This window comes from Chelonus insularis, unplaced genomic scaffold (genome assembly GCF_013357705.1).
Source record: "Chelonus insularis isolate UGA/USDA-ARS -01 unplaced genomic scaffold, ASM1335770v1 contig_70_pilon, whole genome shotgun sequence".
Classification (NCBI taxonomy): domain Eukaryota; kingdom Metazoa; phylum Arthropoda; class Insecta; order Hymenoptera; family Braconidae; genus Chelonus; species Chelonus insularis.
In genome coordinates, this window is record NW_023276716.1 from 118,697 (window position 1) to 133,029 (window position 14,333).

Here is a 14,333-nt window from a genome sequence, read left to right on the forward strand (position 1 = left end):
ATTCAATTTGTTCATTGGTTTGTTTTTTTCCAGTGTTTCTATTCGTCATAAGCTCTAGAATAAAAAATTTTGATTGGCTCATTGAGACTACTTCCGGTATTCTCTAACCAATCGTATTACAACATTTTAACGACGCCATTTGATTGGTTTCACGTGTTCACAATTCCTATCGTTAACCAAAAATAATACTAGAGGCGCTGCATTCATTTTCTGACAGTCATAAGTGCATCTTTTTGTGGTTAGTGAACGTTCAAATAAAAAAAATAAATAATGAATGTGAAATTTTTATGTTTAATCATATATCTTATGTTTTATCGTATATGTTATTTTATCTTTTAATGTACAAATAATACTTTGAGTCTTCACAAATTATTTTCAACTTTTTCATTTTTTCTCGGATCATGAATTTTAATCTGTAAACAGTGAACTTAGAACACAATTGGAAATGAAAGGGAATTAATTATAATATGCAAGCAAAGCTACTTCGGTTAATATTTATTTAAATAATTCAGTTTTTCATTATGTCTCTCAAGAACATAAAAGTTTTAGAATTAGCAGGCCTTGCTCCTGCTCCTTTTTGTGGAATGATTCTTGCTGATTTTGGAGCAACTGTTATTAGAGTTGATAAGGTAAGTAATCCTTGTATTATTAAGTTATAAAAACTACATTATCATTAGCCCTGAACAAAACCCAAAAAAACTAAAATCTTTATGTATTATATTTTCAGACAGGTTTGTTACTTAAAGATGTTTTAGCGAATGGAAAGAAGTCAATATCGTTGAATTTGAAAAGTGAAGAAGGAAACAGAATATTTAGAAAAATGAGTGATCAAAGCGATGTTGTGATAGACCCCTTTAGAAAAGGTCCTTAAACGCTTCATAAATATTCATAACTCAATAATTTTATAATTAAGTCAATGATGAAGAATTTTTCTTGACTAGGTGTAATGGAGAAATTAAAGTTGGGACCTGACGATTTGATGAAAACTAATAAAAAATTAATTTATGCTAGACTCACAGGATTTGGTCAAAGTGGGCCCTATGCCACAATGGCTGGGCATGATATTAATTTTTTGGGTTTATCAGGTATTCATTAGTTTTTTTTATTTATTCAAAAATAAAACATGTAAAAATAATATATAATTATTATAATTTTTAGGATTGCTTTCATTATTTGGTCGATCTGAAGCAAAGCCAACACCTCCAGTAAACTTTGCAGCTGATTTTGCTGGAGGAGGATTAATTTGTGCTTTAGGGATTATGATGGCTCTTTATGAACGAACTCAAAGTCAATTTGGTCAAGTTATTGATGCTTCGATGGTTGAAGGATCTGCATATGTTGGCAGTTGGCTATACCGATCGTTTAAAGAAATGCCATTGCTGTGGGGAAAAGATCGCGGACAAAATATGTAAATAAAAATTAATTAATTTTGAAAATGAAAGTCTCAGATATAATTTTTTATCATAAAATCTATTTTAGCTTAGATACAGGAGCACATTTTTATGAAGTTTACGAAACTCAAGATGGTAAATATATGGCAGTTGGTGCTATAGAACCACAATTTTATGCTATTTTTCTAAATAAGCTCAATTTAACGGATGAAGAATTGCCACAATTTAGAGATTTTGAAAAAAATAAAGTCAAATTAGCAAATATTTTCAAGCAAAAAACACAAGATGAATGGACACGCATTTTTGATGGAACTGATGCATGTGTAACTCCTGTTCTGTCATTAAAAGATGCTCCGAATCATTCCCACAACAAGGCAAGACAGAGTTTTACTGTCAATAATCAAAATATAATCCCTAATCCATCTCCAATACTTTCTCGTACTCATGGAACGTCTTGTGCTGCTAAATATTCAAATATAGTTGTTGGAGAACATTCACGAGAAGTCTTGTCAGACTATGGATTTAAAAAAGAAGAAATTGATCATTTTATCAACTCAGGAATAGTTCACCAAACTCTTAAACAATCTAAGCTTTAATTTGATAGTCATTTTCAGCCATTGGATTAATATTTATACAATTTATTAAAAAAATAGGTGGTGTTATAGCTTTAAATATGTTTTAAACAAATGAAATATATATAAAAATGTTTTTAAATTTAAATTGTATATTTTTATATAATGATTATATAATAATATTTGAACTCATTTCAAAAATTCGTTCGTTTATTAATATATAATTGAAACTTTCCTCTTTATATTGTTGATTTTTCATAGAAGTGACGAGCAAACTTATTTTATGTAATACATCTTAAAAAGAACCGCTTAAAAAATAAAATCACTTGGAATGAAATTTGGCGTACGAAGCCATGTATCGTTAAAAATTTATAATTTCTCATAAGCTTAACTCAGTCAGCCATGTTTCAGCATCATTTGTGAGTCGGACTCGGTCTAAAAAGAGACTAGAACTACAAGTTGAGAAATGCCGACTTAATAACAAAAAATTACCTATGGAGTACCCTAGACAATCCAGGCCTTCCTCTTTTTGTGCTAAACGCATCCAATTACGTCGTTACATGCAAAAGTAAATGAGAATCCTCCAAAACCGGGTCACAGTGAATTGACATCTTCTTGGAGCAAAATAACCAATAAACTTCTTATTGAAAGAAAAAAATAAGGTAAACGATTAATTGCAAATGATCAAAAAAATCTTGATTATTCTACATCTTGATTATAAATCAATAAATGTAAAAAAGTAATTCTTTATTAATTATAAGTACGTGTTTCTTAAATCTTATTGTTTGGTTATTTACAAGGTTAAAATGCAACAATTTTGTACTAATTCTTGCAAATGATAGAATATAAACATTTAAGTTTTGTAATAATGTGGAAAATACATAGACTTTATTCATTTTCCAACTATTATTAATCAAATACATATATGTATATTTTTTTGTTGAATTTATTCTTATAATGATACTTGAGTATTTCATTCACTGATTTTTAATTAATTTCATTTCTAGAAAAGAGAAATAAATTTTTATTGGAATGGGTGTTGCCAAAAACCCTGAAGCGATGGAAGTGGAGATGTCGAATACCGACGTACCCACAGGAGCTGAAGATGCTATTAAACGTGATCATCAAACGATTCATGATTTACGTGAGCATACCAGGCAAATTGAAAAAGCTGTTCAAAACAAGGAACCTAGATTTATCTTACGAGCTCTAAGAGCTCTTCCTAATACTAGAAGAAAATTGAATTATGCTGTTTTACATGGAATTATTTATGGGTTTTATACCAGATCTGCAACTGAACGCGATGCTCTCCTAGAGTGGGTAGTAGAAGTAGAAGAAGATGAAACTCCAAATGACCCAGAAATGGGTACTTCTACAACTGTTCAAGTATTTAAAAGTCCATCTTCTCCTTTACTTCCTGAAATTGATGCTTATATTCATTTATTAGTATTAGTCAGATTAATTGACAAAAAGAAATATAAAGAAGCTGTACAATGTTCTGAAGCTCTTGTTCAAAAGATTACTGCGCAGAACAGAAGAACAATTGACTTAATTGCTGCTAAATGTTACTTCTATCATTCTCGAGCTTATGAACTTACAAATCAATTAGATAAAATTCGTGGATTCCTTCACTCACGTCTACGGACAGCAACTCTTCGAAATGATTTTGAAGGTCAAGCTGTTTTGATCAATTGTTTATTAAGAAATTATCTTCATTATAATCTTTATGATCAAGCTGATAAACTTGTGCTTAAGTCAACTTTCCCTGAATCTGCGAGCAACAATGAATGGGCACGATTTTTATATTATCTTGGAAGAATAAAAGCTGCTCGATTAGAATATTCAGCAGCTCATAAGTACTTAGTACAAGCTATGAGAAAAGCTCCTCAATCAACTGCTGTTGGATTTAGGCAGACCGTCCAAAAGTTAGCTGTGACGGTGGAATTATTACTCGGAGATATTCCTGAACGACAAATCTTTCGTCAAGCACCATTGAGAAGAGCCTTAGCTCCATATTTTCAATTAACTCAAGCTGTACGTTTAGGAAATTTACATCGATTTGGAGAAGTCTTAGAAAATTTTGGACCTCAGTTTCGAGTTGATCATACATTCACTCTTATATTGAGACTGCGGCATAATGTCATCAAAACTGCAATTCGATCCATTGGACTATCTTACTCTCGCATTTCACCGGCAGATATTGCTAAGAAATTGGGATTAGATTCAGGAGTTGATGCTGAGTTTATTGTTGCTAAAGCTATTCGTGATGGTGTTATTGAAGCTACATTAGATCCGGAAAATGGCTATATGAGAAGCAAAGAAACCACTGATATTTATTGTACTAGGGAACCGCTATTAGCTTTTCACCAACGTATCACTTTTTGCCTAGATTTACATAATCAAAGTGTAAAGGCGATGCGCTACCCTCCAAAATCGTATGGAAAAGATTTAGAATCAGCTGAAGAACGTCGAGAACGTGAACAGCAAGACTTGGAGCTTGCTAAAGAAATGGCTGAAGAGGATGATGATGGATTTCCATAGATAATCTATGAACAACACGATTTTTTTTTTTTGGTTTTTTATACTAATTCGAGAAGAATAAATAAAAACGATTTCTATATATCTGAATTTCTCTAATACAATATTTGAATGTCATTTTAAAAATAAGAATAAAATAAATACCATTTTCTTGAGTAAAGAATATTTATTTATTTTTAAAAATATGATTCCTTAATATTACACTTAGTTGATTTATTTAAAAATAGTGCAAAAATACTTTAAAATTTTTTTGTTTTTTAAATACAATAATCTTTGACTTAATTTATAATAGTAAAAAATTGTTAGATTTTAAATCTTAATCTTTGCAATATATATAAGTTTATTAAACTAATCTCATATGAAAAATATCGTACTTTAAGTTACAATAGTGTTAAAAAACAATTTGCTCTAAAACTCGTCATATATAATATCTTTTATAAACAAAAGTTGAAAAATATATTTCAACTTGATATTTAAACATGCAAATTCAAATTTTTCTATTTATGTCCATCTTTTACAATCTTTTTTATCATCATTTGATTATTGTCAATATTTTTAATTAAATATTGCTATAAAAAATACTTTTAGGTTTGTAATCTGCGTCTTTTAGCAACAGGAGTTGTTAGAGATGAATCTGCTTTTTTCGGTGACGATGAGTGATTGCTTTCATTAGAATTACGACTGTTATTTATCACGCTTTGGTCATTTTCATTAATAACTTGCTGATCATTTTCCTTAGTAGGTAATCTATTTTCTGATAACGATACTCTGGTGTTTGGACAACTTAACGATATGGGTTGTAGTACTGGAGCTTCATTACTGTATTGAGATTGTGATGATTGTGACTTTTTTGTCGTAACCATTCGTTTCTTTCTATCAGTTTCAAATTTTTCTATTGCAGGATTAGTTATAAAAACAGTTTTCATGTTCACTGTAACACTTTTCGTTGCATTATGAGTTTTATAAATTCCCACAAGAGTATCTGCTAATTCAAACATTTCAGAACGTAAACTAATTACAGTAAATTGAGCATTTTGGGTTCGTTCTTTTATGTAAGTTCCTACTATTGAAACATTCTTAAAGTCTAAAGCAGCATCGATTTCATCCATAAAATATAGTGGTGTAGGTTTATAATGATGGAGAGCGAATACCAAAGCTAAACTACTGAGAGTCTTTTCACCACCACTCAAATAACTAATTTGTTTCCAAGATTTTTTTGGTGGTCGGACACTATAGACAATCCCTTCAGTAAAATCAAGCGAGTCTACTAATTCTAATTCCGCAGCACCGCCTAGAGTTATCATCTGATACATTTCTTTGAGTTTCGAAGTAATTTCTGAAAATCCAACGAAAAATTCCTCCATTCTTCGTCTTTTGACCATATCATAAGAACTTCGTATCTTTTTTCTTTCATCAGTCACTTCTTGAAGTTGAGCAGCTCTTTCCATATATATTGCATTTTTTTCTAAATATTCTTTGATAATCCGCACATCGGGTGCTTTTTCAGGAAGTCTTTCTTTTGCCGCTTTTAAGTTTGCTTCAATTGTTCTTCCATCCATACCTTCAATTTCTTCTTCTGAAAATTCTGGTAATTCTGGTACTTGTTCATTTAGTATTTGATTCAATTTTAAACTACTGATTCTCTTTATATATTCATCTATTTTACGTGACAGCTCAGACAACATTTTTTTACTATCAGAAAATTTTAGATCAAGATCAATTTTCAAAGCTTTTATTTTGGTTTCTCTTGTTTGTAATTCTTCTAATTTTCCTTTAAGAGATCCACCTGCTTCATTTCTTTCATTTAATGCTTCTGCATAAGAATCTATTTCGAACTGAACTTCTCTAGCTTCATTTTCAATTTCTGTTCTTTCGCGTTGCATATCTTTCAATCTCTCTTCACATGTTTTTATATTTGCCTTTAAATCTTGTATTTTCTGCTCTGTTTTTTGGGAATTTCTTTCTGCTGTCTTCACTGCCACTTGTAAACGGCAAATTTCACTTTTAGCTTTTTCAATTGCTTTTACAATATTAGATATAATCTTTTGCTGCTCTTTTACTCGATTACCCGAGATTTCGTCGATTTTATGATTGATTCTTTTTACTTCATCTTCTGTGGATTGCGATCGTTCTTGAACTTTTTCCAATTTTTTCTTCGCTACTTCTACATTTTTCTCAAGTTCTTCTGTTTTTTTAAGATCACATATAGATTCAGCTACCTTTTTCTCTTGAGCTTTTAATTGAGCTTTTAATAATGGTCCTTGTTTTTCTAAAGTTTGTACTTCAATTGCAAATTTTTTTTTATTAACAACCATTTCATTCAATCCTACGGTCAAAGTTTCAATTTGTTCTTTTAAAGGTTGTTGATCTCTCCTTATTTGATTGCACATTTCATAAATTTGGTCCAATTCTGTTTGAAGATTTTCAAGATCTTGAGGGCTCAATTCATTCCTTTTCACTTTCTGTCCCATGCGTCCATGTGCTACCGATTTTCCTCCTCCACTCATTGTTCCCGAAAGTTCAATTAATTCGCCTTCCAAGGTCACAACTCTGAATCGCGTAGGTCCATATGCTATTCTTGTAGCCTGATCCACATCATTTGCCACAAGAGTATTTTGAAGTCCATAATAAAAAGCAGGGAGAATACGTTCATCATTGACTTTTATTAGGTCAAATAACCTTGGTACATTTTCAGGAGTCGTAATTTTTTGACGACAATTTGGAATAAAACGTTCCTGTTTTTCCAAAGGAATAAAAGTTGCACGACCGATATTGTGGTCTCGAAGAAATTGAATACAAGCTTGAGCTGTGTTAACCGTGTCTACTACAATATTGTCTAAAGGTTTACAAGCTGTTGAAACAGCTACATCATATTTAGCGTCAATAGCTCCAAGATCACCAAGTCGTCCAAAGATTCCTGGAATTCTTCCACTTGATTTTTCTTGCATGAGAGCATCGAGAATTGCATTTCTAGATTTATTAGCATGCATAGCTGACTTTTGATCTTCAAAAGTTACTCTTTTTTGTCTTAATTTATTATTCAACTCAATTTCTTTATTATTTAATTCATTTAATTTCTTTTTAGCTTGAGCTAAACTTTTTTCTGTGGCTGGAATTTTCGTTTCAAAGGACACCAGCTTTTCTTTTCGATCTTTAAAGGTATCAATAGTTTCTTTGAGCGTTTTTTGGAGAACTTCTAGTTTTTCTTTTTCTGTTTTCTCTACAGATGTATAAATTTGGAGCTCCGACTCTGCTATATCAAATGCAGCTTTCGCTTCATCAATATTTTTGCGGAAATCTATTAATTTAGTTTCGAACTCAGCTCTCTCTTTTAATAAAGGCTCTGTCTTTTCTCGTAAACCATTCATTATTGTCTGTAACTTTTCTTCTTCTTTTTTTTGAGCCACTAACTGTTTCTCTACTAGCTGTTCACATTCTTCAATACCTTCAGCACTTTTCTGCGGCACTTTTTTCAAATCTTCTAAATTACTCTCTTCAGTTTTAACAGCTGCTTGATTTTCTTTTCTTCTTTTATTAGTTGCTACCAATTCAGCATACAATGCTTCGTCTCGTTTTTTTAATGCATCAAACTTTGCTTGCGCTGCATCTTGTTTCTGTTGTATAGAATCCCACTTTTTACATTTTTCTTTTAAATTTTGATTAATTTCATCTTTCTCTTGGCGAATTTGAGTTAGTTCTTCTTTTAGTTTATTAATATCCGCTTCCAATTCTGCTTGTTTTTCTTCTTTCTCTTTTAAAGTTTGTGTAACTTCATACTTTTGACAATGATACAATTTATTTCTTAATTCAATGATAATATTTTCCAGTTTCAAATAATCTGCAGCTTCTTCCATAGGCTCCTTTAAACTTTCTCGTTCTTTTTCAACAACTTTTAATCGATTAGTACGTTCAGCTACTTTTTCAGTTAAAATTTCCATTTTAGTAAAAAGCCGTTCCAGCGGTTCTTTATAGCGATCTGTGCCAATAATATCTTCTAAAAATTCTAACATTCCAACATCATGTTCATTTTGGGCTTTAGGTTTCATCATTGCAATTTGTTCAATTTCTCCTTGAAGAATTAAGAATCTATTATGTTTCAAATCTATTCCTTCACTTTTTAAAATTTTAGCTATCTCTTTAAATTGCACTTTTTTCTTATTCAACTCATAATATGACGAATTATCTTTGAAAGCTGTTCTTGATATTATAAACTCACTATCTGGTACATCTTCGTAACCACCATCCTCCTTGTCAATAATTTTTCGAAAATAAACTGCTACTTCACAACTATTGATATTTGGATGTTCATTGGAGTTGTGAATGAGCACAGAAATCTTTTTAGACCTGATTTTACTAGCACGATAGCCAAATACAAACAACATTGAATCAATTACATTACTTTTACCACTTCCGTTTGGTCCAACAATTGCTGAAAAACACTCGTGAAAAGGTCCTATGACTACTTGTCCTGCATAACTCTTAAAATTCATATTAACAATCTGAGATATGATTAATCGTGGTACTTCTTTGTTAGCTTGACTGAATTTGACAGGTGGTGGAGGAATATATATATCTTCATCTATCCTAAATCCACCTTCTTCATCAGAATCATCTGCATTTTCAGCATCATCTACATCCATTCTTTCATCAAGATCACTTTCTTGTGGCTGATTGTCTGTAGCCATTTTTTATAGTTCAAACTTGATAATCTATAAATATAAAAAAATATTTAATACAAGATATTAAAAAAATAAAGAAAGGTTAGAAATTCAATTTTATTGTTGATCGTGTATTCTAAACACTTCAAATCTTCTATAAGCATTATAGAACTAAACACATGTAATATAATAAATATATAATTAGGTTGACACTTACGTTCACTACGTATGTTAAGTTACAAAAAATAATAAAAAACACTACGTAATAAACAATAAAATTCTAATATGACGAAAGATTATTAATGTTGTTTACAAGCTTAAACAAAAAACGGTTAAACATTTGAATAATAGTTCTAAACAATCATGCTAGGTGGCGTTTTCTGATTACAGCGCCAACTCGTAGTAATTCTTCAAAGTTTTTCTTCAAGAATGTGATACGTCGATATTACAGAACATTAACGACGTCATTATTGTCATTATTTCAATCATTTGCGCTCAGTTCTCTCCATGATGTGAGAGATGTATTGAAATGTGATTAGTTTATTTTTATTTTTACTTACTCTAACTGTAATTATTATTAAAAGTCAAAAAATAATATCATAGAAGAAGGATCAACTGCCATAATTGAAGTAATATTATCTGGAAGGATGAGTTTTCTTCAATTATTACAAATGTAACAGCTCCGGTATGTAAAGTAACTTGACTACAGTCCGTTTTGCGTGAGAAGCAAGGGTGTTTTGTATACAAGACTCCAATTGTTGTACAGGTGAAAGATCAAAGGTAAACATTCTAATCTCCAAAGCGTGAGTAGGAAAAAATTGGAGATCGAGATTTAGAATTGTAGGTATGTTCTCAGCCAATTGTTAAATTTATTTTTAGTTATTTTAACTCTATTTTTAATAAATAATAAAAATAAAATAAAAAGTTTTCATTATTCTGTATTAAATAAGAAACATTTATCTATTTTAGAATTTTATATTTAAAAGATAAGAATAATTAATTGATGTAGTTTACTTTGCGTTTCTTCCAAAATTATCTATCATTAATTAATATGTTTTTAACATTATTAAATAGTCATCAAATTAAAAAATAAAAGACCAATCTTGTCCCTAGCGATGACCTGACCCGACGACGACGCAGAGTTTGAAGATAACAAGTAAATAAAATGACATAAATCATAAAATTCATCTGAATCTGTTAAGGCTGATATAATTTATCTCATTATGAAGAGTGAATTGTGAGAAAAAAATTGGAAACAATGTGGCCGATGTTTAGAAAATTCTGCCGCATTTGGCCAATTCTTTTGTCAATGAGTCTAGTGATTTTCATGGTTTTGATTTGGTCTCATCATAAGCAACGTGGTGGTGATTATGGAGAAGACTACGTTTCATTGAGGTAAACTGAGTTCAACCAGCTGAAGTGTAGAGAACACGCAGTGTTGCGTGTACAGTTATCTTGGGTAATGACACTACGGAACTCTTCTTTTGCAGCTCTAAAATGAACTTAACTACCTTTGGAGACTTTAACGAGTTTAAAGATTACTCAGAAGTCATTACTCACGACCTGTAATTCTCAAGAAAATTTCTGTTGTCATTGTTCTTTTTTTGTAATCATCTTCATTTTTTTTATAGATTATCAGATGATCAGAGAGATTATATAGATCGTAGAGGAATTCACGTAGTTGTCGGACATTATATTGGAGATGCAATAAATCCTATGAAGACGCCAAATGTTACAAAAGAAATTGTTAATAAAAATATGTTTAATCCAAGACCTCGAGATGGTCGAAATGGAGAGCCTGTGCTTATTTCCTCTAAGGACTTTCCAGTGATGCAGCAACTTTTTCAAATCAATAGGTTTAATTTGATGGCAAGTGATAGAATTCCTTTGAATCGAACTTTGCCGGATGTCAGAAAAAGGAAGTGTATTTCGAGATACAGTAATTTAAGTGGATTACCTAAAACAACAGTCATTATTGTTTTTCATAATGAAGCTTGGAGTACACTATTAAGAACCGTCCACAGTGTTATTAATCGATCTCCTAAAGATTTATTGACTGAAATCATTCTTGTTGATGATAATAGTGATCGAGGTAAATTTTTTTTTTTAATTTCTAATTAAATGTTTCATTTATCTATCAAAAGATTATTGGTCGACATATCTTTCTATGAAAACTAAGATTAGAAAATTTCTATTGATATACTTTAAATGAATATTAATAGATTACTATTAAAAAAAAAAAAAGAATTATGATTCTAATTACCTGCATTAGCTATGATAAATAAAACATTTATTATCATAAACTAATTAAAATTATCTAAATAAAAATAAACTCAATTTAATTATTTTTCTATCTAAATGATAATTTATTCTTATTCAGCTTAAGATTCTTTTCTATTTTAGATTTTTTAAAAAACCCACTAGATGAATATGTTAAGTCCTTGCAAGTTTCTACTCGTGTTTTACGATCCAGAAAACGAGTAGGTTTGATTAATGCTCGACTCCTTGGTGCAAAAGAAGCAAAAGGAGAAGTACTAACATTTCTTGATGCTCATTGCGAATGCACGGTAGGTATGTAAGTTTGCTTGTTAGAATTTCAAAGCTTTATTACACAGCTTGAACTTTTAAATTATTTGAATTCCATTTCAGGGTGGTTGGAGCCCCTCCTAGAAGCTATTTCTAAAGATAAAACTAGAGTTGTATCACCGGTAATTGATATTATTAACGATGATACCTTTGCTTATACGAGGTAATTGTTTTCTTTCTATTATTTAACGATTTAATTTGAACTAACGGTTTTCAATTTTTTCTCAACAATTACAGGTCTTTCGAATTACATTGGGGTGCTTTCAATTGGGATCTCCATTTCCGGTGGTTGACATTGAGTGGTTCATTACTTAAAGAACGCCGTGAAAACTCTATAGAACCTTTTAAAACTCCAGCAATGGCTGGTGGACTTTTTTCAATGAATAAAGATTACTTTTTTCATTTGGGCAGCTATGATGAACAGATGCAAATATGGGGTGGAGAAAATCTTGAACTGTCTTTCCGTGTTTGGCAATGTGGTGGTAGTGTCGAGATAGCACCATGCTCTCACGTTGGACATCTTTTTAGAAAATCATCACCGTATACATTCCCTGGTGGCGTTGGAGAAATTCTTTATGGTAATCTTGCAAGAGTTGCTTTAGTTTGGATGGACGACTGGGCAGAATTTTATTTTAAATTTAATCCTGAAGCTTCAAGACTTCGACATAAACAACAAGTTCGAGCACGTTTAGCTTTGAGAGAACATTTAAAATGCAAAAATTTTGAATGGTATTTGGATAATGTTTGGCCTGATCATTTTTTCCCTAAATATGATCGTTTTTTTGGAAAAATTATTCATATTGCTACAGATAAGTGTTTAATGAAACCATTATCAAAAGGCATGTATGCCCAACCGTCTGGATATGCAGGGTTCGAACCTTGTATTAGTCCTCCACATCTTAGTCAAATGTTTGTTATGACTAAGGATGGCGTAATTATGACAGATGAAAGTGTATGTTTAGACGCACCAGAACATGACACAAAGCATGAGAGACCTAAAGTAAAGGTAATGGCCTGTAGTGGTCTTTTGAGACAAAAATGGAATTATGATGAAAAAGTGAGAGACAGTTTTTTTTATTATTCTCATTTTGTCCTGAGAAATAAATATTTTATTAATTATGGTAATTTCTGTACAGACAAAAACACTAAAGCATACCAGTTCTGATATGTGTCTTCACGTTGCTTCAGACTCAGAGGAAGGACCTGTCATAGCAGCGTGCAACGGAAATATTGAGCAACAATGGAAATTCCAGTCAATCCCTTGGAATTAATTATTATAATACTCGTAATACATAAATTATTTTTTATGTAAATATCACGTGAAAAGGTAATTTAAAATTTAACAATTTATTAAAAATACTTTTATACAAAATTTTTTAATAAATATCATTTTTATTACAAGTTTTATTGATGTATGAATTATCATTCAATCATTTTTCTGTATTCATTTACGCCGTATTAGCTAAATTAATGAGGAAAACTTTCAATAACATCGTAATCATTAAAGTTTTTTTCAGCATTATTGTTGAATTGAATGTAGTAATAGACAAATGAATGACATTACGTGCATTATTTATCATTTTGATTTAGGTTTAAAATTATTTTGTCTCTTTTACTGATGGTTTCTTTTGAATTCATGAATATGTTTAATATTATTGAAGAATAATCATTCTTAGACTTTAATTTATGCTAGTCTTGCAACTAAAACTTGCCGAAGACTAATTCGGCAAAACTTTAAATGGTAAAACATCTCGTCTTCTTGTCAGCGTGAAGATCTCGCGCATTGTAGATGATTCATCTGAGGCAGCATGACGATCCATCTCTGTTGTCATCAGTTTCAAGGTTGATATAACGAAGCCTGATCCATCTTGTTCTTATTTACTACCATTTGTAAAGTTATAAACTGGTATTGATCAGTATTATTTTGTATGCAATCTCAATTAGCTTTTTTTGCCGATTAAAATATCGGAATACGTATGTGGTGTAATACTTTTCTTTTTTTCTGGTTTTACTACTATAATTCTTTGAAGCCTATGACCCTGTTATTCTATGGAATTTTTTAATGAGTCTACAAACGTGAAATAGATATAATACAAAAGTAAATGCTATCATAAAAATGAACATAGTCAAATACTTAATAATCAATAGTGAAAAGAAACCAATTTAAAGTGAAATAATAGTATCAGTAGGTTACAGAAAGAAGAAATCAATTTGATCTTAGCTATGAAAAGTATATCTTCTTTAAACCGCAGATTAACTCAAATGGAAACGATTTAGATGTGCATTACATCTCTGGTAATCGACACAGTTATAAATCTAGGTCAAAGTCATGTCCTCTATGAAGTCAAGAATTGTTTTATATATTTGTTTACCCTTCTATCGTAATACCTATTAAATGATGCTTACCGTCAGACATAATGAATAAATAATTTCTTCGAAAAATATCTTGTAAGTGATTTCTTCGTTACAAGAGATTACTTATTTAAGCCTTGTTCGTTTCGTTATATAATGAAGTTTAATGAATATTGTTAATGTTGTCTAAATTATTCATGGTTTGAAAAATATACATTGCCAAGTGCACAGTGTAA

The 14,333-nt window shown here is 30.7% G+C and overlaps 4 protein-coding genes across 6 annotated transcripts; 3 read left to right on the plus strand and 1 right to left on the minus strand.

Annotated features, from left to right (window-relative positions):
• Window positions 1–226: 226 nt before the first annotated feature.
• Amacr (Alpha-methylacyl-CoA racemase) lies at window positions 227–2,067 on the plus strand. Its single transcript, XM_035089919.1, has 5 exons — window positions 227–629; window positions 728–863; window positions 942–1,085; window positions 1,159–1,408; window positions 1,480–2,067. Exons 1-5 carry the CDS (start codon window positions 522–524, stop codon window positions 1,985–1,987), a joined length of 1,146 nt encoding a protein of 381 aa, XP_034945810.1. The 5' UTR covers window positions 227–521; the 3' UTR covers window positions 1,988–2,067.
• Window positions 2,068–2,481: 414 nt separating this feature from the next.
• Window positions 2,482–4,656, plus strand: Rpn3 (regulatory particle non-ATPase 3). Its single transcript, XM_035089915.1, has 2 exons — window positions 2,482–2,625; window positions 2,971–4,656. The coding sequence occupies exon 2, from the start codon at window positions 2,996–2,998 to the stop codon at window positions 4,502–4,504; it is 1,509 nt and encodes a 502-aa protein (XP_034945806.1). The 5' UTR covers window positions 2,482–2,625; window positions 2,971–2,995; the 3' UTR covers window positions 4,505–4,656.
• Window positions 4,657–4,839: 183 nt separating this feature from the next.
• Window positions 4,840–9,491, minus strand: LOC118070986 (structural maintenance of chromosomes protein 4-like). The gene is made up of 2 exons (XM_035089910.1): window positions 9,377–9,491; window positions 4,840–9,210 (listed from the first exon to the last, which is right to left on the minus strand). The coding sequence occupies exon 2, from the start codon at window positions 9,184–9,186 to the stop codon at window positions 5,086–5,088; it is 4,101 nt and encodes a 1,366-aa protein (XP_034945801.1). The 5' UTR covers window positions 9,187–9,210; window positions 9,377–9,491; the 3' UTR covers window positions 4,840–5,085.
• A 168-nt stretch (window positions 9,492–9,659) lies between these two features.
• On the plus strand, window positions 9,660–13,084 carry Pgant3 (Polypeptide N-Acetylgalactosaminyltransferase 3). 3 transcript variants are annotated; one of them, XM_035089911.1, is made up of 8 exons: window positions 9,660–9,844; window positions 9,926–10,003; window positions 10,273–10,554; window positions 10,791–11,251; window positions 11,563–11,730; window positions 11,809–11,908; window positions 11,983–12,802; window positions 12,882–13,084. In XM_035089911.1, exons 3-8 carry the CDS (start codon window positions 10,418–10,420, stop codon window positions 13,014–13,016), a joined length of 1,821 nt encoding a protein of 606 aa, XP_034945802.1. In that variant the 5' UTR covers window positions 9,660–9,844; window positions 9,926–10,003; window positions 10,273–10,417; the 3' UTR covers window positions 13,017–13,084. The 3 variants fall into 3 exon arrangements, with proteins under 3 accessions (XP_034945802.1, XP_034945803.1, XP_034945804.1); XM_035089912.1 differs by having other exon boundaries at window positions 9,660–10,003; XM_035089913.1 differs by lacking the exons at window positions 9,660–9,844; window positions 9,926–10,003; window positions 10,273–10,554 and adding an exon at window positions 10,703–10,724.
• Window positions 13,085–14,333: the final 1,249 nt, after the last annotated feature.